We start from the raw sequence: 24,245 nt of genomic DNA on the forward strand, positions 1-24,245 counted from the left end.
CAAGCTTGTAGCGTCATACCCAAGTAGACTTGAGGCTGTCATCGCTGCCAAAGATGCTTCAACCAAGTACTGAGTAAAGGGTCTGAATACTTATGTAAATGTGATATTTCCTTATTTATCTATTTTTTAAGCAAAAATGTGTTTGCTTTGTCATTATGGGGTATTTTGTGTAGATTGACAAGGGGGAGAAAAACACTATATAATCCATTTTAGAATAAGGCTGTAACGTAACAAAATTTGGAAAAGTGAAGGGGTCTGAATAATTACCGAATGCACTGAATACACATTTGGACGTTCACTGATTCACATGCTTGTGTTTTCAATTGTGACTTTGTTCTGCTTCTTATGCCCAGACATCAATGAATGTGTGAATCCTGACAACGCGTGTGCGAACGGCCGATGCATCGACACAGACGGCTCCTATCGCTGTGTGTGCCACCGGGGCTACGTCATGTCCCGCCGGCCCAACCACTGTGTGGCAGCATAACACAGCTACTACATTGTCTTCCCCCACTCATCAGTCCTATCTGCTACCGGGGAAGTGTTCCCTCTGTCCTCCACAGGCCCCTGAGAGGGTTGTTCTCTGAAGAAAACGCAGACGTAACTGACGCACAGTGTCTGAGAGAGATTTGAGTCCAAAGAACTCTGATATTAATACGGTTTGAGTTCTATACAAGCACACACAACTCATTATATATACACATGAGCTCAACCAAGCACATACACTCGAGACTGCTATTATACAGCAGGTAAATAAATATGTCCATTCGCCAAACCCTTTCCTTTGATGTTGAAATGCGTAGTGGTGAAAAAGAGGTTAACGTACATTGTGCAGAATCCTAACGATACGAACACGTATCTAAAGGTAGGATCCGGCCCATTGAGATGGCTCACTTTGAGCTCAATCATGATCAACACACCGTGTTCTTCTGCCTCGACCCTGAGGCAGACGGGAACCATTGAATGGGGCCAGTGTAGTCTCTTAAGACAAAGATGACAAGCTACTGCTACTGACGAGCAGAGCCTTTGTCTAAAGGCAGAATCTCTGTCTGTGGATGTTTTGTTAACGAACGCTCTCTTTAGCTGGAATGTACAGGGAAACACAGCAACATCACGACATCGCTGAACCAAATGTCTATCACTCGAAAATGTCAGTGACTTGTAATTCTCTCCATTTGTTGATTTTACAACCCCGCCGGTGTTTGTTTTTGTGATTGCTTCTTGTATTAATTTATGCTGTTTAAAGTTAAGTTGCTCTTTATGTAATGGTAACTTGTATTATTTTATAGAAATGTATATGCGGACGAGGAAGCTACACATCACTGACGTGTCTGTACATTTTATTTCTTTAGACTTTTGTAGCCAAATTTGATTTTTTTTCCTTCTTTTTCATCAGAATCGAATGTACCTGAAAACTGTTATAAGATAGTTGACTTTTGTATTCACAATTTGAAATGTTGTTTGTGTGATCAAAACACAATCTGTGATAAAATACCATGTACATATTTACAATTGAGAACGTTTTTTACCAAATGGTATCTGTTCCAGTGAGTAGAACCTTCTCTGTAAATGTCTCTACTTCCTGATGTAGTTTACAAGCTGAAACAAACCCGAAAGCATTTCCACCTTTCAGCACCTAAAGATGTATAACACTATGCACTGTATTTGTGGATGACGTAGCTCTTGTGTACTTTTTACTCACAACTTTGTACATTTTTTAAATTTGTTTCTGGAATTTGTTAATTGTTTTGTCAGTGATTTTTTGTATCATTATTGCTATGAAAACGATTTGAAAATATATTTGCACACTTTCCATTCCAAGTGGCTTTTGGATCTCATTCATTGTGACAGAATCGTATACACTTTTACTTTACAAGGTAGTTGTTATAAAGTAGTAACATATTGGAAGCTGGTTCAGTATTGGGAGTAAACCAGTGGTGTAGGTATAACACAGTATTTTGATTTAGCCTGACGATTTAAACTAAATTATTCAGCTGTTTTGTCGTTCGCTACATACTTTGTGGTGACGAGGGGCACAACGGGCGTTGTAGAAAACAAAGCAATCAGCGATTGGATTGTCTCTAACCAATCAGAGTATCAAATGCCAATGACACATTTTCAAACCGCCGCATGTGTTCTAGCTTTGTCTCAACCTATTGGTTTTTGGACCAATCAGAATGTGTTCCCATTTGGTGAAGGGTCGCAGAGGTACTCAGATCCAGACTCATTGCGGAGAAGTAGCGTTTAGCCGGAGTGTGGGTAACCAGGCTAATTTGGATTAGCATCATTATCACTGTCCCTATCTTGCACTGTCATAACAGCAGTTTCCACCTCTCGCACTCATGGTCTGTGGCTAGGCCTCTAATCCATTTACCTGCTACTCGAACCCTAATTCCCAGTAGTGTTTATAAGGATCCCATGTCTAATCTATTTTATAGGCCAATCCTTCTCCACCACACACTACGCGAAAGCTGATTAAAGAGGTTCACTTCGTACTTAATTATCTCTTGCGGATTGCAAGTGCTAGCGGAATATCTGCTTTTTCTGTCTGTTCTCTCCCCTTATCACTTACCCTGAATCTGGCCCAAATGACTGGAAGACCGGTGTTAACACTTACCACTTGCTGGCAGATACTGTAAGTGGCAGCTTCAGAGTAATTGTAATGCCTCATTATTATTGTGTTTACCAATAACCAGCCACAACCAAATTTGCTGTTATTTTGTTGTTTATCCATTGTTTATTACAAATATAGCCCACATTTACACTCAGTATACTGCAATTACACTGAGTATACCAAACATTAGGAACCCCCCTTCAGCCTCAATTAGTCGGACCATGGACTCTACAAGGTGTCGAAAGCGTGCCACAGGGATGCTGGCCCATGTTGACACCAATGCCCACAGTTGTGTGAAGTTGGCTGGATGTCCTTTGGGTGGTGGACCATCCTTGATACACACGGGAAACTGTTGAGCGGGGGGAAACCCAGCAGCGTTGCAGTTCTTGACACAAACCGGTGCCCCTGGCCCCTACTACCATACCCCGTTCAAGGCACTTAAATGTGTTGTCTTGCCCATTCACCCTCTGAATGGCACACATACACGATCCATGTCTCAATTGTCTCGAGGCTTAAAAGTCCTTATTTAACCTGTCTCCTCCCCTTCATCTACTCTTACTGATGGGGATTTAACAAGTGACATCAATGAGGGATCAGAGCGTTCAACTGGATTCACCTGGTCAATCTATGTCATGGAAATAGCAGGTGTTCTTAATGTTTTGTACACTCAGTGTATTTCACTCAGCCTTAAAACATGTAGTCACTATGGAGCCTCTATTAAATGACCACTAAAGCAGTAAGAGTACCTTATAAACAGGCATTAGTAGTATTACAGTTGTGTTACAATGTAAGCCTGTTACAATGTAATGATATGGAATCAGGGACCAGATGAGATAACAGTAGGCTCCTGTTCCGCTGGCTCCATCACACAGAGAGAGGGAGAGAAAAGGAGAGAGAGTTTAGTCCTGTCTGTACCATTGACCTGTACTGTGACAGAGCATGAAAACTGGTCCCAGGCCTCACTACACTCCCAGGGAGCTACAGTATCACTTGATTTCACCCACTAGCACTGATGGTGCTGTTTGTGTTAACAGGGTCAACTGAGTCTCTCTCTCTCTGTGTGTGTGTCCGTGTGGGGAGAGGGGTGGGGGCATCTTGCTGATGCAGCCGTTGTTGGATTAGGGCTGAGGAGGAATAAGAGAAGTGTCAGACTAGACAGTAATCCTATCTCCCTGTACTGGGGGCCTACTGTGGTCAGAACCGGGTCAGTGTGCTGCTGCGCTGTAATACATTTCACAGCTGGGGGATGACAAGGGCAGGGAATGTGTGCCAAAAGAGAAAATGCATCAGTGGTCCATTGTGGGAACCTTTCATCCCAAATCATTTGGAGATGGTGGATTACCATGTGTAAATATATCAGGAAACTGGCCAAAATCATATTTGTTTGGAAGAGCCACAAAAACATGATTTCATCGTGTATTGGTAAAATAATATGCAAATATATTGCTTCGTCTTTTTCTATAAGTTCCATTATTTTTATTTTTTGATCATCTATTTTGGAACAGTGTACACAATTCAAAGTGATGATGACCGCAATGGCTCACTTATTGGGATCCAGCTGTAATTCAGGTGAAGAGGGTATCTTGAGCCAAGCCTCGCTCTAACTTGAGTTCTTTGTGTCCTGATCTTTTCCACATTCTGATTGTGCCCACATTTTTGGACAGGTGTAGACCATCAAAAGATCACAATCACAATCAGATCATCCTGCCCACCTCCGGAGGTAGTCAGACACACAGTGTGTCTTTACAAGTGTAGACAGATCTGGACATAGAAACATTTTAAATCATAATTATTTTGCCCATTGAATAATTACATCAATATGTTTCTTACAATAAATAAATACAGATTATTTGGAAATAATAGCTGTGAAATAGTTTGCATAAAAGGGACCAGGAAATGTGGTCACAATGCAGACACAGTAGAAGGATAACAGAAACATATTAATACCATGGGTAGACACATTTCTGGAAATGTGCGCACAATCAGAATGCAGACAAGATCCGGACAAAGGACCCATGTTAACACCAGGTATAAACGGGGCTTGGGTGTCTGATGACTGGATTTGGATATTCTAGCTCCTCACAGGGTTTTCACACATCCGGGTTGTCCAAAAGTGCTGCTTCAGCACCCCTGCCAACGCACTGGCAATGGATGGCTCCTAATCCTCACCCTCCAGCCACCCTAACCCTCCTACCTAATCACCCCCTCCCCTCTCACCAGCTGTAAGCCCTGTCCTGTACATGTACCTGACCTACTGACAAGTTCCAAGTAAGAGTCCCCTCTCTCTTTCCACTCCCTCCCTCCACTCCCTTTATCTAGTCTAATTCTATCCCTTGGTTTTCCGGTTTGTTCTAATTCCCCCTGCCTGCCTCTCACTTTCGCTCTAGCTCACTTTACCTGACTTTCACAGGTTAACCATGCAAACTCACTTCAAAGAGAGAGGCCTATGTGGGGCTATGTGAGACTTGAAAATCTTAATTAGCATACTTCAGTAATAGTGATGCATTTTTGGTTCAGGAACTAGAATACTACTGTTACCAATATGCAATTTCTCGCTTTCAAAAGTGAGACTTTGCTGCTAGGAACAACAAATACCTGGAAGCAAAGAGGATGCCGTGTCCGTGAGTCTGGTCCGAGTGCTTTCTCTGTTTACACCAAACAGCATAAGAGGGAAATGCTGGTCCCACAATGACAGAGGTGAGGGAGAGAGGAGTCTGGAACACAGAAGAGCAATGGAAAAAATGACTAGTAAAATGCATTTAATGACAACTTACTAAAACCAACAGACATAGTGCATGGTGTTCCGTCATAAGCAATAACGTGTCATCTTATCACCTTACTTTGATAACACTTTGTCACAAAGAGGGAACAGTGAAAATCCTATTTTAACAAATCTTGTTCATACGTTGACGAGTGTATCATGTATAAACGTTAGCTTGTGTGTAATATGTAAATATGTATGCTAAACACAATATAAGTGAGAAGAGAATGAAACCATCAACAAACGTTCAGTGCTTGTCAAGGATTAGTCCGCCAGGCCCCGCCCCTTTCTAATGACACAGGACTTCACAGCTAAATAAACCTGCCGCTGTAACTTTGGCTCTTGTCTCAAGAGTCCTCCCTCTGTCACTATCTCTATACCGTTGGCTCCCAAACCAGGATACTAGAATACTATTACTACCTTGACACATCTCCTCGAGACTTTCTTCCTTGATATGGATCTAAAGGGTTTTTGCCTGAGTGAAAACGTCAATTTTCTCAGCCAGCACAACCAGTAAGAGTCATTGAGATTTATGTTCTTTTTTTGCCATTCCTATCATAGATACGTTTTTATTGGTCATTCATCTGATTGCCATCATTTGTTTGCTGTTCATGTGTGTTTGTTTTAATTAAAGCATTAGATAAGGCTTAATTTAGTTGTGTTTTAAAAAGTTATTATTATGTGTCTGTAGAATAAGTGCAACAGTTGATTTCCTCCATTGGGAACATGAATAGAGGTGGTGGTCCTTGAGGTGGCAGACAATCCTGGAGTCTGCATGCCACACTGTTATTGTAGCAGCTCACAGAATCCACAATGGGGTATTATTTCAGTGAGATTATATTTTTGTCATGATCATTTCAATTGTGCCATCAGCCTGTTGGTCTCCTCAAACACCGACGACGCTCCTTCACCAGATGATACATGTAACAAGACGGATCCACCCAGCCCTACCTTCGCCCTGGACAGCACCACGCCATTCAGTCCAAGCTCGGACAGCAGTGGATACAGTTTATTTTCACAGGGTCACTCGATGGACCCGGAATCCCCGAGTTCGAGCAGCAGCGGCAGCGTTGTCAGCGCAGCACCGGACACTAGCGGCGCAGCTAAATTTTGGTCGGAGCGCAGTTTGACGCTCTCGGCGCACGTTGACTCTATCCTCAAATGTGACTACCTATCGTCTCTGCGCCCTGGACCTAAAAGGCTGTGCCTAGTTTGCGGCGACTTTGCATCAGGATATCACTACGGAGTAGCGTCGTGTGAGGCATGCAAGGCTTTCTTCAAGAGGACAATTCAAGGTAAACAAAAGTGTATACGTTTTTGCAAAAAAACGGATAGAACATCAAATCAAGCCGTCTGTGATGGTGTGTGTTGCGTGCACTGTGTGCGAGCGTGCACGTGTGATACATTTAGGACATGACGAAGTTCTTGGCTAGATTATAATTAATAAAATAATCAATACTCTATTAGAGGGGGAAGCGCAAATTAGGCTGATTGCTGCATACACAGATTTCCAATAGTTATGTCAGCCGCAGACTCAGCTATGGGATTGCTTTTTGTGTGAAGACTCAATGTGCTCCATATTGGTTGATGTCCCCAGAAATTATTTATTGTCCCCCACGACGAATTCTGTGGATCTGTCTCCGTCCGTTCGTACGTTCGTCACACGCGACAGGCCTATCTCAGACAGCACTGGTCCGATTTTGACGAAACTTGGGTGAATGATGCGTCTTGCCATAGATATCTGATTTCTTAATAGAATCCGAAATATTGGATTTTTGCTCTCTGAAACTAGAGAGAATTATTCTCTGCTCAAGTGTTCCAAAATAACTGACGCATGATATTCATCTAGTGACGCCTGATGCATTAATGACTGATTTTCAACAATATTTTACTATGTGCCTAATTTCAAGTATGCTTACAGTTGAATGAAAATTACTTTATCTAATTATTTTATTCTCATTTATCAAAAGTGGATTTTCATAATGCGTTCTTTTAGCAATTGTGGCCTTCAAAGTGTGAACATGCAGATAAACGTGTTATTGTGCCTAAAACACCACACAACACATTTACATTTCCCGTGAAAGGCAATCTGAAGAGGTGCCAATCTCCTGTTAAAAAATAATCTCAGAGCCTCTTGGGACAGGGGAGGGTTTAGGGGGAAGCTCATTGATTGAGGGCCCTTGGCCCCTAGATCACCCCCAGATCCAGACCCGCTTGTCTGGGTATAGATGGGTGGGAGAAATTAGTCAATACTCTATTAAATCCCTTTTTGTCTTGTGTGAGGCCAAACGTTATAACACTTGTGGTGGGAGTTAGGCTCAGTGTGAAATAACCAATCAATATCTGTATTTTGTCTGGGCTTCTATTGATTGCTGTGTGAAAGCTCAGGGTGCCAGCGAGCACAGAGGCAATTGACATTTTTCATGGTGCCACAGACAGTGAAACTCAGTTAACCACCAGATGGCAAGGGTAAGCCATGGTGGCACACCCCCTAAACACACACTTTGTTTTACAGCATGACAATTTCACCTTTAGGCTGACTGAAAAGTTAAGCATCAAGAATGCACTGTAAGAAAGACACTGTAAAATGCAGTATCACCTTTTGGATGACATTATTGCGACATTGGCCTTGCTGACTGGTAACCTCAAGTATCCAGGGGGTGTAAACAGAGCTGTGCTTTCTGTGTTTCCAGGTAACATTGACTACAGCTGCCCTGTGATGAACGATTGTGAGATCACCAAGCGTCGGAGGAAGTCGTGCCAAGCGTGCCGCTTCCAGAAGTGCCTGCGTGCCGGCATGATGAAGGAAGGTGAGACTTGATGACCAACTCATCTCAATGGAATCACTTGGCTCAATAAATGGACATGCTTAAGCGTACAGGCCCACAGAGCACGTACAGCCTGAAGTAGAGTTTCAAATTACTCAACCTCTTTTTGTATTTATATTTATTAAGGATCCCAATTAGCTGCTGCCAAGGCAGCAGATACTGCACTCTTCCTGGGGTCCAGCAACATTAAGGCTGTTATATACAATTTGAAATATTACATGACGTTACATTTCCCTCAGGCCACTACTCAACTACCACATATCCACAATACAAAACCCATGTGTACGTGTGTGTAGAATACGTGTCTTATCGTGTGTGTGTGTGTGTGTGTGTGTGTGTGTGTGTGTGTGTGTGTGTGTGTGTGTGTGTGTGTGTCTCTTCACAGTCCCCGCTGTTCCATAAGGTGTATTTGCATCAGTTACCTGATGTGGAATAGAGGTCCATGTGGCCATGGCTCTATCTATTACCACTGTGCACCTTCCATTGTCTGTTCTTGACTTGGGGATTGAGGATCAATCAATGAGGAAACATGATGATCACTGAGAATCGTGTTTGTGTCACTACAGGTGTTCGCATGGACCGAGTCAGAGGAGGACGTCAGAAGTACAAGAGAAGGGGGGACTCTGGCCTCTCTCTTTATACGAAGGCCCCAGACACACACCCTGTCAAGTCCAACGGTGTGTACCCTTTGTCGTGCAACACTCACACACTCCAATAAGAGCCGTGTCAGTCACAAACGGGAGTACATAAGAGTACATTACTAATATATCTGTTTGACCTCTTTTAGGAAACAAAGTGATCTCCCAGCTCCTCTTGAAAGAGCCAGCCCCCCTGTGTGCCACGCCTGACAACTCAACCAATGATGACAACCTTAAAGCCCTGCTGACGCTGTGTGACCTCCTAAACAGGGAACTCCTGGTCATGATTGGCTGGTCAAAGCATATCCCAGGTACCCACTTCTGTTGCTCTTGTATGTCTTGTTAAATAAGCATGAGTCCCTTAAATAAAGGTTAAATAAAAAATACTATGCAATGCCATTTTACACTGGTACAAATGGACAAGGTAAACTTTTTATACTGTGAGAACCTATGGAGTGTTACGTTTCCATATTTGCCCTTCCAGGCTTCTCTGCCCTTTCATTGGTGGACCAGATGGCCCTGCTGCAGAGTGGTTGGATGGAGACACTGGTCTTGTCAGTGGTGTTTCAGTCTCTGGGCTATGGGGAGGAGCTGGTGTTTGCTGGGAACCTGCGTCTGGACCAGGCCCAGTGCAGAGCGGCAGGACTCTCTGACCTCTACACCGCCCTGAGACAGCTGACCACCAAGTACCAGCAGATGAACCTGAGCCAAGAGGAGGTGGTCACTCTCAAGGCTATGGCCCTCGCCAACTCCGGTACTAACTACATGGCATGCACTGGATATCTGTTATCAGTAGTTTGGTGTTGTCAGCTGTGATAGAGCAGACTTAAGAGACGTACACTACCAGTCAAAAGTTTTAGAACACCTACTCATTCAAGGGTTTTTCATTATTTGTACTATTTTCTACATTGTAGAATAATAGTGATGACATCAAAACTATGAAATAACACATATGGAATCATGTAGTAACCAAAAAAGTGTTAAACAAACCAAAATATATTTTATATTTGAGATTCTTCAAATAGCCACCCTTTGCCCTGATGACAGCTTTGCACACTCTTGGCATTCTCTCAACCCGCTTCACCTGGAATGCTTTTCCAACCGTCTTGAAGGAGATCCCACATATGCTGAGCACTTGTTGGCTACTTTTCCTTCACTCTGCGGTCCAACTCATCCCAAACCATCTCAATTAGGTTGAGTTTGTGGGATTCCAAGACTCCCCTAAAATCTATTCTAATTCCAGGTTGTAAGGCAACAAAATAAGAAAAATGCCAAGGGAGGCGAATACTTTTGCAAGCCACTGTACAATCCCTCTTAGAAAACATTATAAGTGTGGCAGAACTACCAAAAAGATATGCTACTATCTAACCTGCCTGGCTACTGCATACAATAATTAATTGTGTTAAATTCAGCTTTCAATCTACTACACCGTCCTCAGGCAGTCCGACATACAGCCACTCCTTCAGGACTGTGGGGAGAGTTAGGGCTCTATTCAATCCATATCGTGGAAGTTCAGCGTTGCAGCGGGATTGAAATGTAAAAGTAATGTTCCCGCGTTAGCAGAGACTGTATTCACGGTAAGCGCTGCATATGTCGGCTCAATTACCTTCACATTTCTATCACACAATCTTTAACGATTCGACGATATTGACTGAATAAAGCCCCCAAGTGTGATCCACAGTGCCTTTCCCTCGGGTTGTGTCCTTTAAAAAACACTTTTTCTCCAGGGTCAGGTTCCCCTAGCAGGGCAAGCCTGTTAAATGATGGTCAATGACTTGAAAAGCCGCTAGCTGTCAGGGAATAAATGAGTGGCTAGCCCCCCCATATTGGCAAACGGCCCTCACATGTCCTGTATTTTAGCAACGACATTCTCACAGCATTACCCAAGTCAGTATCAGCCCTCCACTTAAATTCTAATTTTTAACTACTATTAATACATTTGATATGACTAACGTTGTATTTTGTTTGTTAGGGGTCATTCTGTGAACTCATGTTATACTACATACTTTTGTGCCGACAACAACTAAATCTATGCATTTTAGTTGAATAATAGTTATTCAATCACTTCTGTATAAACTGGCACTCTTCAGACCCCCATGACAGAGAGAGGGGAGGTCTAGGTCTCTGCCAAATCTGTTCTCCAACACCCACTTCTCTCACCCCTCCCCTCCCCGCTGTGGTTCCCCAGACCCCAGCAAGTGAAAACTGATCAATATCCGACAGTGAGAAGGCTGCTTCTGCCCTCATCCCTAACCAATAAATCCATCTGCCCCGCAAATTATCACAGGAATTCAGAAATCCATTTGGCGAGTCTGGCTGCGTTAGCCAGACACACCGGGGCAGTCACACCGCCTGAGGTGGCTAGAAGGATCAGAGGAGGGAGCTTTTGTTTTTACATTTACAGTCCTTTCAGGAAAAATTAGGGTTGGCCGCATGCAACTTAGCCTTGGCCCGTCCATTATCCCTCGATGGAGAAACAAATGAGGTGGACAATGAGATCTGACATGCTGTCATGCTGAAACAAGGGGAGGTTTAACACCCGATTCCACCCACACCCAAACACCCACAGGCCTCGCTTGACCTTGTCTCTCCCCGCTCAGATGCAGAGAACCTGGAGAATGCGGAGGCAGTGCAGCAGTTCCAGGACGGACTCCATGAGGCCCTGCAGGAGTACGAGAGCTCCCAGCACACAGCAGAGCTCCACCGGGCAGGCAAGCTTCTCATGACCCTTCCCCTGCTCCGGCAGACTGCCAACCGCGCCGTGGACACCTTCTGTAGACTCCACCTGGAGGGCCGCGTGCCCATGCACAAACTCTTCCTGGAGATGCTGGACGCCAAAATATGACTGTTCCACTACACCTAACCTCCCATTGGTCCCCACAAACCTTAACCAGGTGCCCCATTGAAGGGTCAGAAGTTCAGGGCTTGGTGGTTCGCAGTTTTATGACAAGCCATGGTGTCATGGAACAAGACTGACTTATAAGTCAAGGGCTCTATTCAATCCGTGTCGCAGGAAGTTCAACGTTAAAGTGTGATTGAAATTTAAAGGCAATGTTCCCGCATTAGCGGCGACTGCATTCACTGTAAACTTTTGTCTATGTCAGCTCAATCGGAAATTACCTTTACAACGCTATCGTGCAATCTATAAAGACTGAATAGTATAGTATAGCATATTTTTGAGGTACTTTTTCAGAGGAGAGTATGTACAAATGTTTTCTTATATCATGGCGATTTTCGAGCCATGATATTCAGTCAATATGAAAGGATGTGAAAACATAATAGCACTATGGTTATTGACGATGCATTCTGGTAGCTAGAGACCACATAGCCAAATGCCTCCAAGCAGTTAGCCAGGCTGAACCAAACTATTAGTACTGCTATCATTACAAACAGCACATTCTTCTGACTTCCCTGCCTTACCATACTGTACTAAGGTGCGACGCCATTTTGTATTTTATTTATGTATTTATTTATTACACGATCGCTGTACAAAGACATGAACTGCTTTCATACTAGCATGTATGCTTTTGAATAAAATGCTTTTGGAATTAAATGTGTTTATAGAGTGTGACAGACATTGCAGTGTGAACATTGCATTTCATGTTGAGCCAAAAAGTAGGCTCACTGTAATTAGTTAGTTGTATTCGATTAATGGAGACCAGATTAGAAAAAGTACAGCCATAAAAGCTAGGAGGTGTGACTAACTGGAGGGTACTGTATATGAAATGCACTCAGCATCCTTGGGTAACATTTTGCTGCTGATAAAGCAATCCCACTGTTGCCAAAATTATGACTGTTATTGTTAGTTAATGGACAGACAGATATACTTTGTACAGAGACATAACATTGAATGTTTTACATTTCCATTCAAAATGGTTTATTTTTATATAGTCAGAAAATGTACAAAAACATGGGATATTGGGTTAAATGACTGCCTTTGGTTTCGTACAATTCCTAACCCATTGGGGAAGATAGAAAAACACAGGTACGTGAGGCACTGGGTTGTGATCTGGAAGACGACTCGAAAAAGAATGGTCAATCGGTCAGATGTAACGAAACATGGACGATAAAAGTTACCATTGATCTATAGATTCTCCATTGTTTCCTCTTCAAGAGTCACCACTGTTGATACTGCGTGTACAGTAGGCTTGTAGATTAATTTAAGCTACAGAGAGCCAACAGTAGTGCAAAACAAGAAGACTGAAAGAAATCTGTAGAGGATATCAGAAAAGTTTAGAAGGTGTGGGCCTATACATCACTTCAGCCTGCAAGCCCGTGCTGGTGGAACCCAGTGTTGGGTAGACTACTACATGTCTTTACATTTCTCTTAAAGGGCAACTTCACCACTTTTCAACCAAATCATCAAAAGTTTAAACATTTTAAAAACAGTGATTTTCAAACACAGAGGTTCACCGTGGGGAGCAAGGAAATACTCTCCCTTGGGCTAGAGACTCGTTGCAGGTTTTGAAAATCACTTTTTTCCCTTTAATCCTACACTGTGATGTCAGAGAAACATTTTTAAAATATTTTTAACCACAGATAATAGAAACGAGGCATTTTCACATACGTAGACTCTGGTTTGGTGCTGAAGAATGAGGTTGAAAAATTCCCTTTTAATTCAAATAACCATGACATTCCTGCCACTTGACAGGTGTATCAATACGCTGATTAAACAGCATGATCATTACACAGGTGCACCTTGTGCTGGGGAATAGAAAAGGCCACTTTACAATGTGCAGATGTGTCACAACACAATGCCACAGATGTCTCAAAATTTAGATGGAACGTGCAATTGGCATGCTGACAGCAGGAACGTCCACCAGAGATTTGAACGCTAATTTTTCTACCAGAGGTGAGCATTTTCTCACTGAAGTCGGTTACAATGCCGAACTGCAGTCAGGTCAAGACCCTGGTGAGGACGAAGAGCACACAGATGAGCTTCCCTGAGACGGTTGATAGTTTGTGCGGAAATGTTATTATTTGGTTGTGCAAACCCAGTTTCATCAGCTGTCCAGGTGGCTGGTCCCAGACAATCCCGCAGTTGAAGGAGCCAGATGTGGAGGCATGGGCTAGCATGGTTACACGTTGTGAGGCCAGTTGGACGTACTGCCAAATTCTCTGAAACGACGTTGGAGGCGGCTTATGGTTTGCACAGCCAAATAATTAAATTTCCGCATAAACTGTCAGAAACCGTCTAATGGAAGCTCATCTGCGTGCTCATCATCCTCACCAGGGTCTTGACCTGACTGCAGTTTGGCATCGTAACCGACTTCAGTGAGAAAATGCTCACCTTTTGATGACCACTGGCACCATGGAGAAGTGTGCTCTTCACAGATTAATCCCGGTCTCAACTGTACTGGGCAGATGGCAGACAGCATATATGGTGTCGTGTGGGCGAGTAGTTTGCTGATGTCAACGTTGTGAACAGAGTGCCCCATGGTGGAGGTGGAGTTATGGTATGGGCAGGCAGAAGCTACAGACAACGAACACAACTGCATTTTATCGATGGCAATTTGAATGCACTGTGAGAGGAGCTATAGGAGGACAGGCTCATTGTAATGGCTCAAATGGAATGAATAGAAATGAGTCAAACATGTGTTTCCATACATTTGATACTGTCCTATTTATTCCATTCCAGCCATTACAAAGAGCCTGTCTTCCTCCCACCAGCCTACACTGATGCACAACGATACAGTGACGAGAACCATTGTCGTGCTATTCTGACATCTCATGTTTCAGCGTGATAATACACAGCCTCACCTCGCAAGGATCTGTACATAATTCCTGGAAGCTGAAAATGTCCCAGTTCTTCCATGGCCTGCATACTCACCAGACATGTCACTCATTGAGCATGTTTGGGATGCTCTGGATCGATGTGTACGACAGCGTGTTCCAGTTCCTGCCAATCTGCTGGTACTTGGTCAGCTGTCTCAGGGCGGTGTAGAGGTCAGAGAGTCCTGCCGCTCTGCACTGGGCCTGGTCCAGACGCAGGTTCCCAGCAAACACCAACTCCTCCCCACAGCCATTGAAGAGGAGTGGGAGAATAGTCCACAATCAACAGCCTGATCAACTATGCGAAGTTGTGCTGCACAAGAAAAATGTTGGTCACACCAGATACTGACTGGTTTTCTGATCCACAACCCTACCTTCCTTTTAAAGGTATCTGTAAACAACAGATGCATATCTGTATTCCCAGTCATGTAAAATCTATAGATTAGGGCCTAATTAATTTATTTTAAATGACTGATTTCCTTATATGAACTGTAACTCAGTAAAATCTCTGAAATTGTTACATGTAGCATTAATATTTTTGTTCAGCGTAATTGAATAAAATGCACTGCTCTACCAAATGCAACAGAACACATTCATACATGGCTGGAGTTATAATTTGTATCACCAATACATTGACCATTTGGATATATTGTATACGACTCTTGCCTACGTCACAGCTGGCCTTTTTGAAAACAGAGGAATGACATTTGATATGGATCCTTGATGCTAAACAAGGAAAAGTCCATAAATATTACAATATGTGCCGTCACTAAACTGCACATGCTCAGGAACACAAAACGCGTCCTTTGTTAGTCCACTCACTCATACATCACAGAGCCAGTCAGAAGCTGGTCTCATTCATAGGGGGTTTAGGACTGGTGGGGGGCACAGGGGAGGAGCTCTCTGGGGTGGCTGCTGCAGCCTCAGGGGGCGGTGCTTCTGTAGTAGGGGAGGTGTCAGCTCGACGAGGTGACACAGGGGTCTGGGAGCGGGTTGGACTAACGATTGTAGCAGGGGCAGGGCTGGGTGAGGTGGGCTGTGGCCGACGCAGTGATGAAGACAAAGACGAGGCGGGAGAGGCTGCAGGGGGGATGGAGAAAGAGGCGGGGGTCCGTAGGCCCAGTCTAGCCTCCAACTCTGAGCATGCGGCCAGGCTGCGCCGCGTGCCCACCTCAGCCCCTCCTGCAGAGTCCGAGACCTTGGCAAGCTCCTGACAACGTTCCACGAAGCTGCCCCTGCGCAGAGACCCCATGCCACCGTCCCGGTCTCTGTCCTGGAGGGCGGTGCGGCTGGGCCGGGGGCTGCCACTGCTGCCGAGGGAAGCCTGGCTCAGACCCAGGTGGTGGGGCTGGAGGCCCAACCCCACCATGGAGAGATTCATATCCCGGGGTTTGGTGAGGGGCACCGGAGGAGCCTGACGGGGCAGGCTACCAGAGAAGGGACCCGAGTTGCTCACACCTCCTCTGGTCCCGCGCTCCCTGGAGCTCTCACTCAGCTGGGACTGCAAACTGCAGAGAGAAGATAAACAGAGATAATATGATCAGTGGCATGTAGATGAAAAAAAACAAAAGAAACATGCTTTGTAATGTATTAGTAAGAACTAATGTGGTATATTGCTCAATTTCATTAACCAAAATATCAGATGAGACAAAATGTTCAGCTGCCCCTTTAAGGGTGGAAGGCTACCATGGTAACGGGGCTACTGGAGTCATGTAAGTCTGTAAGTTTTGGGATGTGACTAGTAGGACAGAGCGTCGACAGCGTCTCTTCACTATCAGTTGAAGCAGCAGATTTTAGCTAACACTGAAAAACAACTGCGCTTGTGAAGAAAACAATGTGAACACGAGGACAAAGTCTCACTTTGCTAACTTGAGTAAATTAGACCAACTTTTATGCTTGTGCCAGTGCCTCCAAAAATGAATCTATCAGCGACTCACTCACAGTGCGTGAAGCTGTTGCTGCGTGAGGTGGAATGTAGGATTCCTATTTCTTTGTGCGATTGGCAGCCATGAAACTAAACAGCAGGAATACTGTACTTTGAAAACAGCTACTTTTTCCTGCTACAAATCGCAACTCGCACACACATGCTCATACTTGACTATTTTTTTATTCACAAACGCAAATGTAATTCTCACATTGTAGAGCCATGCCAATTGACCACCCAACATGGCTGGTGAAGTAGATGTTCTTATCCGCCAATACCTAAATCTACCCGCATTTGGTGGGTGGCGGGTGTTCATTTTATGCCCTGAATATGATGTAATCTTGCAAAAAGGGAGAGCATCAGTGAGTTAACATATGAAGCTGTATGGGGACATGTAGCAGGTGCCAATGGTGGCTGGTGTACCTGGAGGTGGAGGCTCGGGGGGTGGAGGAGTGGGTGAAGGAGGCAGCGGGACTCATGTCGGGCGTACGGGTCAGAGCCAGGTCACACTGGTCCAACAGCTCCAGGAGCTCCTCCTCTGTGGGGCCGCCCAGCGCTGAGGGACAACCAGATAGAGAACCCAATGTCTATGACACATCACTTAACAAAAAGCAACAACAAAAAAAAGGTCAACACAAAAAGCCACGCGGGTCGTCTTTACCCCTGATGTCCACTTTCCCTGCGATCTCCATGGCGGTGGTCAGGTCCCACATCTGGATGCTACCGTTGGCGTGGCCACTGAAGAGGTAGCGGCGGGGACGTGAGCCGATGCGACTGGACCCCTCGCACTCGTGCACCATGAAGGAGGTGATGGAGGTGCCGTCCACAGAGCGCACCTCGCACACCCTCTTCCCGTTGGACGAGAGGCGCACGTAGAGTCTGTCTGTGTCGGGGACGACCCTCTGGATAAACACCTGCTGGTCGTCTCGCTCGCCATACGGACCTGTTAAGAGAGGAGCGACGCTCGGTACGGACCATTGCAGTCCTTTCCCCATTGCATCTCTGAAATGTTCACTTCTTATTTAACATTTAAAACCAGTGTCCACTTTTGACACCTGTCTGCTCACCTATCTCAGTGCCGGCAGCACAGCCCCCGTGGCCGTCGATGTCCTCCAGGGAGAGGATCTTGAAGGAGGTGAGGGGGGTGGAGCCTGGCTGGGTGGAGATCATGCCCCTGAAGCGAGTCACCGTCCAGGTCCGCACGTGGTTGTTGTCTGCACACACTGACAACACGACACAACAGGGTTAGGCCCCAAAAAAACATCTGCATGACGGGCCCATCTTGCTGCTTTGTCAGCAGCGTCAATGTTTAACGTAATTGCTGTGTCAGCCAACATCCAAACATCAATCGATCGTTCCTAATGAGAAATGTAGCTAAATTAATGAATGTGCTTCATTAGCGGAGACGGTAGAATACGCCGAAAAATGAACAATCACCCCTAGAAGGTGGAGGCTCCCGGCCAACCTTTCTCACCTGATATGAGGTGTTTCTCAGAGAGCATGATCTTGGTGACGGGGCTGCGGTGGACTGAGAAGGTCTGGAAGAGCTGGGGCCCAGAGCCCACGGTCTCCGGGTGCTGCACTATGACCCGCACCGTGCCCGAGCTGGTCCCGTAGGCGATCTCGATCCAGTTGCCGCTGTCGCCTGACGACACATTGGGGACTTTTATCCCATACACCATTTTAGCCTCAACGCATGCTGTGTTATGTACCGTGCATATCAAGACATGGAAGTGGATAGTCAGCCGACAGACCCAAAAAGGTTAAGGTGAGGCATTAGGATCGAAATTGATTTAAGTTAGGGTTCATGTTAGGGAAGTGAGGTTAGGTTAAAGATCAGTTTAAAGGTCAGGCAAAGAGTTAGCGAAATGCCACCAGGAATCATTCAAAATCTGACAGTTGCCTATACAATTATACTGCCTATAAAATTACCATTGCTGACCATAAATGGCAAACAAGTTTTTCAGAAAATGATTTTTTAGCACCATGCATCTATTAAGATTGAATTTCCAATAACCACGATTGACTAATTGATACTTGTTAATCCTTAAAAAAAAATGTTTTAATAAAACGCAGGAAAAGCTATTAATTTCAGTGAAGTTCAAAATCGAAAACAGGCAGACATACTTGTTTTGGGCGTGAGGTAGACACTGAGAGCAGTGATGGCGTCCTCCGTGGGGTCGCGGTACAACTCTGTGACTAGGAGGTCATTGTCCTTCATCCTCAATGGAAACTTCTGAACATCTGTTGCCAAGATCACATCAATGAGAAGTCTATACTTTACAAGTGTATTCATATACTACAAACACAACTTGTGACTGCATTCTTCTATACAGAAAAACTATTTGAATAGTTTTCCATTATTGCGTCATAGGTAGAAAAGATGACTTCCCTTACCTATATAATATATGGACCCATTGTTACAGCCTAGAATTAGGAAGGAACCGGCAGTATCATAGCTATTAATGGGAGCCACATCTTGATTCTGAGAACGAAGACAAAAGGAAAACATGAACAACTGATGTACAATACACATATAATAATATATCGCATTTAGCCAACGCAACATTTTACACATGGGTGGCCCCGGGAATCGAACCCACAATCCTGGCGTTGCAAGGACCACATACATTATTACTACACATAATGTAATGTGTTCTGGTAACGTGACATTCTTACAGAATGTTTGGACACAACTTCACCTGCCAATGTTTGGTCACCGCATTCCATACTCCCACTTTCCCTGTGTGGCTGGTGGCAATCAGCTGGTTCGCCACGAAGAAGAGAGCCTCCACGGGGACATTCAGACTGAACACACCTGGAGGGAAGCAGGTTCAACGGAGACCTATTAGCACGGCCTTTACATAAACACCCACAACTACCTAGAAAAGTGGTCTCTTAAAATACTAAAGTCAACAAACGCTGAGTTAAAAACGACATCATAGCTATAATATTGGTTTTAAACACCTGCGCTTTACTTTTAGAGTTGCGAGTTCATCCGTTTGCAGACTGACCTATCTCGTTGCCGTTGCCGTCGGGACAGATAGTCCAGAGGATGATCTCTGTGCCCGAGGCCACGGCCACCATCTTGTCGTTGTCTCCCAGGGAGCCGCCCATCACCTTGGCGTTGAGCGCCACCCCGTCAATCACCCAGTCCAGGCGTGGGCTGGTGAACACCTGCTGCCAGCCCGTAGACTCCTTCACTCTGATGGACGAGGACGGCGCAGTTTAACACCCTTACTAACTGCCCTTACCCCCCCAAAAAATGACGGATTCATATGACGCTGTGATATCGTACACGGAAGTCCCGTGTTCTTACCGGTAACAAACAACAAACTGGGCATAAGCCACAGCGATCCAGTTGTGGTGGCCACAGATGATGCGGACCATGCCTGGGTCTGCAAGCTGAGCTGTGTCGGAAGGGAAAGAGGAACAGGGGTGGAGGAATGTGAACCCTCCTTTTTGATAATATTCCCTTAACAAATAAAATGGCTCCAGGTTACAGCTTTTACTTTTCAATACAGGGACCACCGACGGTTCACTCTAAACCCTAGCTGTCTCTGTGCACAGACCTGCACCGTGAGACTATCTGCGTCGGTTTGCACCGACTCCCCACACATCCAACCCCTTACACATAAACTTACAAAACAACACAGTCCTGCACGGTTCAGTTTTTTGGGGGGGAGCCACACTCGCTCGGCGCCAGCCCCGCCCAATATCCGACATCAGGACAGATTTTTCTCTGCAACCCGACCCACCCACATAGAATTATTAAGAGAGCTGATCCTTGACTCAATCAATTTATTTGATTGTTTTTATAACTCCAGAGTAATCGACAATTAGGCCATTCCCCGTTCCCTGCATGAATGAGTTTGTCTGCATCTCTATTCAACATTTGGATAAAATGAAACCATGCCATGAATTAAGAATGAAAATAAGAAGATAGGACTATCAAAGCAACACTTGACAACTCAAATTGCTTTGAAAAATAGACTTCAAATTCCCAAATGAAAGCCTATAGCCAACATAACAAAATACCCTGACATTCAATATGGGTTAGATAACCAACTAGTTTAATTGAAACTTAAATAAACATTTCCCAGAATTGAATAGGCTATAGGCTGCAACAATTGCTTGTAATAATTTAGTAGGCTACTCAAACTTTTACCAGCTGCAGATTGAAACTTTATATGGCCTGCATACGGTCTAAATGAACGATAGCCTGAATTAATGTAGCCTAATAATGAACTCCTCCGTTCCAAAAATACAGAATCTTAGGAGTAGATTCCTACAGGAAGATGCATTTTCTTTTTTACTAAATGGCTTGGTAAGTCACGGAATTTAACCAACTTTAAAGTTATTTTTCAAGAGAGTGGTGTGTGCGCAGGCAGCTCGAGATGATTTGATTGACAGCTGTCGAGTGATGGACGTTAGTCCCGCTTCAGAAGCGGCATTCCTTTACAGACAAGTAAAATACCCATTCAGCGGTGCTTCGAAAACTATCTCCAGAGAACGTTTCGTGTCGGCATTTAAAAAGTTGTAGTGTACCCAGACAAACAAACATGCCGTAGCCGAGGCGCTTTCAAGGGTATATGACTGCGGTAGATAAAACTACATTGCCCAGCTCTAACGGTGATAAATACGTAATAGGACCAATATTCTGCATTGTGAATTGACGTGGAATTTTATGATTTTATGAAAAACGTTGTTTTTTTTTATAAAGGCAGTTTAAACGTTAAGCGATAGAATGCATGTGACAAATGGAATCTACCTCTTCTATTACTTGTTATTTTTTACTTGACTCTTTCATTGTTATTATTGATATTGGTTGTACTGCACTGTCGAGGGAACTACCACATAAGCATTTTGCTGCACATTTTCAACATCAAATTTTACGAGTCACACACATATTTAACAGATGTTATTGCGGCGTGTAGCAAAAGGCTTGTAAAAATGTGCATGTTAAATGAGTATGTTAAATGTGCATGTTAAATGTGCATGTGAAATGGGCATGTGAAATGGGCATGTGAAATGGGCATGTGAAATGGGCATGTTAAATGGGCATGTTAAATGGGCATGTTAAATGGGCATGTTAAATGGGCATGTTAAATGGGCATGTTAAATGAGTATGTTAAATGAGTATGTTAAATGAGTATGTTAAATGAGTATGTTAAATGAGTATGTTAAATGGGCATGTTAAATGGGCATGTTAAATGGGTATGTTAAATGGGTATGTTAAATGTGCATGTGAGTCCGAGGCCTTACCACCACTTATCCTCTCCTCCACCATTGCTTTACCCAGTATGCCCGCGTTGCCCAGGTTGGGTGGCATAGTGTTGCTGCGTCTCACTGGAGCGCTCTCCATGGGCAAGGCACGCCCACCCATATACTGAGGCCCCGCCACACTATGACGGTTCCGCCGCTTCGCCGGGTACACTGGTCCAGAGGAGGAGATGATCAGGAAATCAAACACACACACACACACGCACGCACACACACACACACGCACGCACACACACGCACGCACGCACACACACACTTTGCCTGCCCTTGAAGTGAAGTCAAATCTAGAGTAGATCAGCCTACCTGGAGGAGGGAGATAGCCATTGAAGAGCACATTTCCACAGGAGGATCGGTCCAGCTCGTCACAAAGCTGCAGCTTACGCACTGAGGAAGAGAAAAAAAGTAACCAAGGTGGAGACACTGACACACACACACAAAGAAAGAAAGACAGCCTCTCATTCACAGCTGTATTTGACTAGCTGCTGGCCATTTTCTTACCCAACGGCGTGATTCCATAGAACTCCGCTTCATGCATGAGCAGGTGCACATTTATGGACCTAAAAAGAAAGGTTAAGAAATCTAACTTGGGAAAACAACTTACCATCAAGGCTGAATATATATTTGACTTATTAAATGTAAACGAATGTAACAAGAGGAATCAGCACCTGGGAGACAACTCTTTGGTGCGCAGGAAGTTCAGTATGGGAGTAAAGAGAGATGGGTCCCGATCTATGAAGATCTGTGGGAGATGCAGTACATTACAAATGTGTTGTATGTAGGCCCAAGTGGTTGCCACTATCAAATAGTGTTATATATACACATCTATGACAACTTACCGCTCCAGTTTCATCCTTCAAGGTTGAGATCCTCCCACTTAGAAGACTGGCAGAGACAACACAACTCACTAGTTAGCATCACTTAGTAAGGTCTACAGCAAATGACCATATGCCATTACTATGTCCGGGTAAAGAATGAGTTGGAGTGAGTCATTATGAAGACACTTGTGACTTTAATAAAGGCATTGGCCTATGTCTCAAAATAAATAGCTACCTACCTTGAGAAAAAGGAGTCTGGGACCCATGCCAATGTCTGTTTGGAGGTGCTGAACCTGAAACAACACGATCACTCAAATGAGCATAGTTTGATCATGTTCAAAACCATTAAGAAGTTAGCAAGCGAACATTACCTTAGCTAGCTAGAGTTGCACGTTCCAGCCGCACTGTGAAGTCAGTAGCTAACGTTACTGTCAGAGAGATCGTTAAGCTGGAAAAATATTTAACTATGAATAGTTAGTTTGCTAACTTAGGACAATGTTACATATCTAGTTAGCTAGCTAGCCAGCCAGCAACTTTTAGATAGCTAACGTTAGTTAGCATCCACCAACAATAGCTTGCTGGTGGTAACTTAGCTAGCTATTCAAAGTAATCCCAGTCCTCACCTTTTTCCTCCAACGTTTAAATGGATAATGTCTCCGGTCCTTGCTATATTAGCCATATTTTAAAATGTGGGAATGTTCATGCATTGCCCACAAAGTAAATAATTGAGTTAATCCATCACAATAAGTATTTAGACAAAGACAACGTTAGCCACATAATTGTTTCTGCTGCAACTTCCTGAAAGCAGAACCTCTTACTGTGGTGTCTGACAGTCGACAACAACCAAATTGTCATCGCCACGGCGCCACCAGGTGTTCTGGAGTGCAAAGGACAGGCACAGTTTACCCAATCACTGTTTTTACAGTATATTTATTTAACTAGGCAAGTCAGTTAAGAACAAATTATTATTTACAATGATGGCCTAGAAACAGTGGGTTAATTGCCTTGTTCAGGGGCAGAACAACAGATGTTTACATTGTCAGCTCAGGGATTTGATCTAGCAACCTTTTGGTTGCTGGCGCAAAGCTCAAACCACTAGGCTACCTGCCGCCCAGTAGGCTACCTGGGCTACCTGCCGCCCAGTAGGCTACCTGCCGCCCAGTAGGCTACCTGCCGCCCAGTAGGCTACCTGCCGCCCAGTAGGCTACCTGCCGCCCAGTAGGCTACCTCTGCCGCCCAGTAGGCTACCTCTGCCGCCCAGTAGGCTACCTCTGCCGCCCAGTAGGCTACCTGCCACCCATTAGGCTACAATCAACGTTTGACATAATGCATATGATCTGGTCAGTATATACACTACATGACCAAAAGTATGTGGACACCTGCTCGTCGAACATCTCATTCTAAAAGCATGGGCATTAATATGAAGTTGGTCCCCCCTTTGCTGCTATAACAGCCTCCACTCTTCTGGTAAGGCTTTCCATTAAATGTCGGAACATTTCTGTGGGGACTTGCTTCCATTCAGCCACAAGAGCACTAGTGGAGGTAGGGCACTGATCTGGGCAATTAGGCCTGGCTCGCAGTCTGCGTTCCAATTGATATCAAAGGTGTTC

General features: G+C 44.5%; 3 protein-coding genes across 9 annotated transcripts in view; 2 read left to right on the forward strand and 1 right to left on the reverse strand.

Moving 5' to 3' along the window:
- Positions 1-1,821, forward strand: part of LOC110507061 (latent-transforming growth factor beta-binding protein 4) — a 74,651-nt gene extending 72,830 nt beyond the window's left edge. For both annotated transcript variants that reach the window (XM_036965106.2, XM_036965105.2), the window contains one exon: positions 354-1,821. In XM_036965106.2, the coding sequence (XP_036821001.2) occupies positions 354-487 (134 nt within the window). In that variant the 3' untranslated portion in view covers positions 488-1,821. The remainder of the gene's footprint in view (positions 1-353) is intronic.
- A 3,848-nt stretch (positions 1,822-5,669) lies between these two features.
- LOC110507467 (estrogen-related receptor gamma) lies at positions 5,670-12,394 on the forward strand. The gene is made up of 7 exons (XM_021587471.3): positions 5,670-5,888; positions 6,249-6,670; positions 8,069-8,185; positions 8,770-8,880; positions 8,991-9,152; positions 9,326-9,595; positions 11,442-12,394. The coding sequence occupies exons 1-7, from the start codon at positions 5,830-5,832 to the stop codon at positions 11,684-11,686; spliced, it is 1,386 nt and encodes a 461-aa protein (XP_021443146.2). The 5' UTR covers positions 5,670-5,829; the 3' UTR covers positions 11,687-12,394.
- On the reverse strand, positions 12,287-23,480 carry LOC110507466 (SH3KBP1-binding protein 1). 6 transcript variants are annotated; one of them, XM_090224060.1, is made up of 18 exons: positions 23,259-23,456; positions 23,007-23,039; positions 22,875-22,928; positions 22,657-22,702; positions 22,486-22,559; positions 22,319-22,377; positions 22,124-22,204; positions 21,803-21,973; positions 19,857-19,947; positions 19,552-19,742; positions 19,240-19,355; positions 18,935-19,022; positions 18,665-18,781; positions 18,012-18,182; positions 17,605-17,760; positions 17,199-17,480; positions 16,961-17,093; positions 12,287-16,121 (listed from the first exon to the last, which is right to left on the reverse strand). In XM_090224060.1, exons 6-18 carry the CDS (start codon positions 22,353-22,355, stop codon positions 15,455-15,457), a joined length of 2,301 nt encoding a protein of 766 aa, XP_090080186.1. In that variant the 5' UTR covers positions 22,356-22,377; positions 22,486-22,559; positions 22,657-22,702; positions 22,875-22,928; positions 23,007-23,039; positions 23,259-23,456; the 3' UTR covers positions 12,287-15,454. The 6 variants fall into 6 exon arrangements, with proteins under 6 accessions (XP_090080186.1, XP_090080187.1, XP_021443144.2 ...); XM_090224061.1 differs by having other exon boundaries at positions 23,007-23,083; XM_021587469.3 differs by having other exon boundaries at positions 18,012-18,200; positions 23,007-23,083.
- Positions 23,481-24,245: the final 765 nt, after the last annotated feature.

The sequence above is a fragment of the Oncorhynchus mykiss genome, chromosome 27 (assembly GCF_057628025.1).
Source record: "Oncorhynchus mykiss isolate SJ-2025 chromosome 27, ASM5762802v1, whole genome shotgun sequence".
NCBI lineage: Eukaryota > Metazoa > Chordata > Actinopteri > Salmoniformes > Salmonidae > Oncorhynchus > Oncorhynchus mykiss.

Coding starts and splice junctions, on each gene's coding strand:
- LOC110507467 (XM_021587471.3), top strand. CDS start 5,830: ATGGATCTAAAGGGTTTTTGCCTGAGTGAAAACGTCAATTTTCTCAGC. Junction 5,889..6,248: donor TTTCTCAGCCAGCACAACCA/GTAAGAGTCATT, acceptor TTGTGCCATCAG/CCTGTTGGTCTCCTCAAACA. Junction 9,596..11,441: donor TATGGCCCTCGCCAACTCCG/GTACTAACTACA, acceptor CTCCCCGCTCAG/ATGCAGAGAACCTGGAGAAT.
- LOC110507466 (XM_021587467.3), bottom strand. CDS start 23,314: ATGGCTAATATAGCAAGGACCGGAGACATTATCCATTTAAACGTTGGA. Junction 21,974..22,123: donor TGGCTATCTCCCTCCTCCAG/GTAGGCTGATCT, acceptor CCTCTGGACCAG/TGTACCCGGCGAAGCGGCGG. Junction 18,201..18,664: donor CTACCTCACGCCCAAAACAA/GTATGTCTGCCT, acceptor ATGGGATAAAAG/TCCCCAATGTGTCGTCAGGC.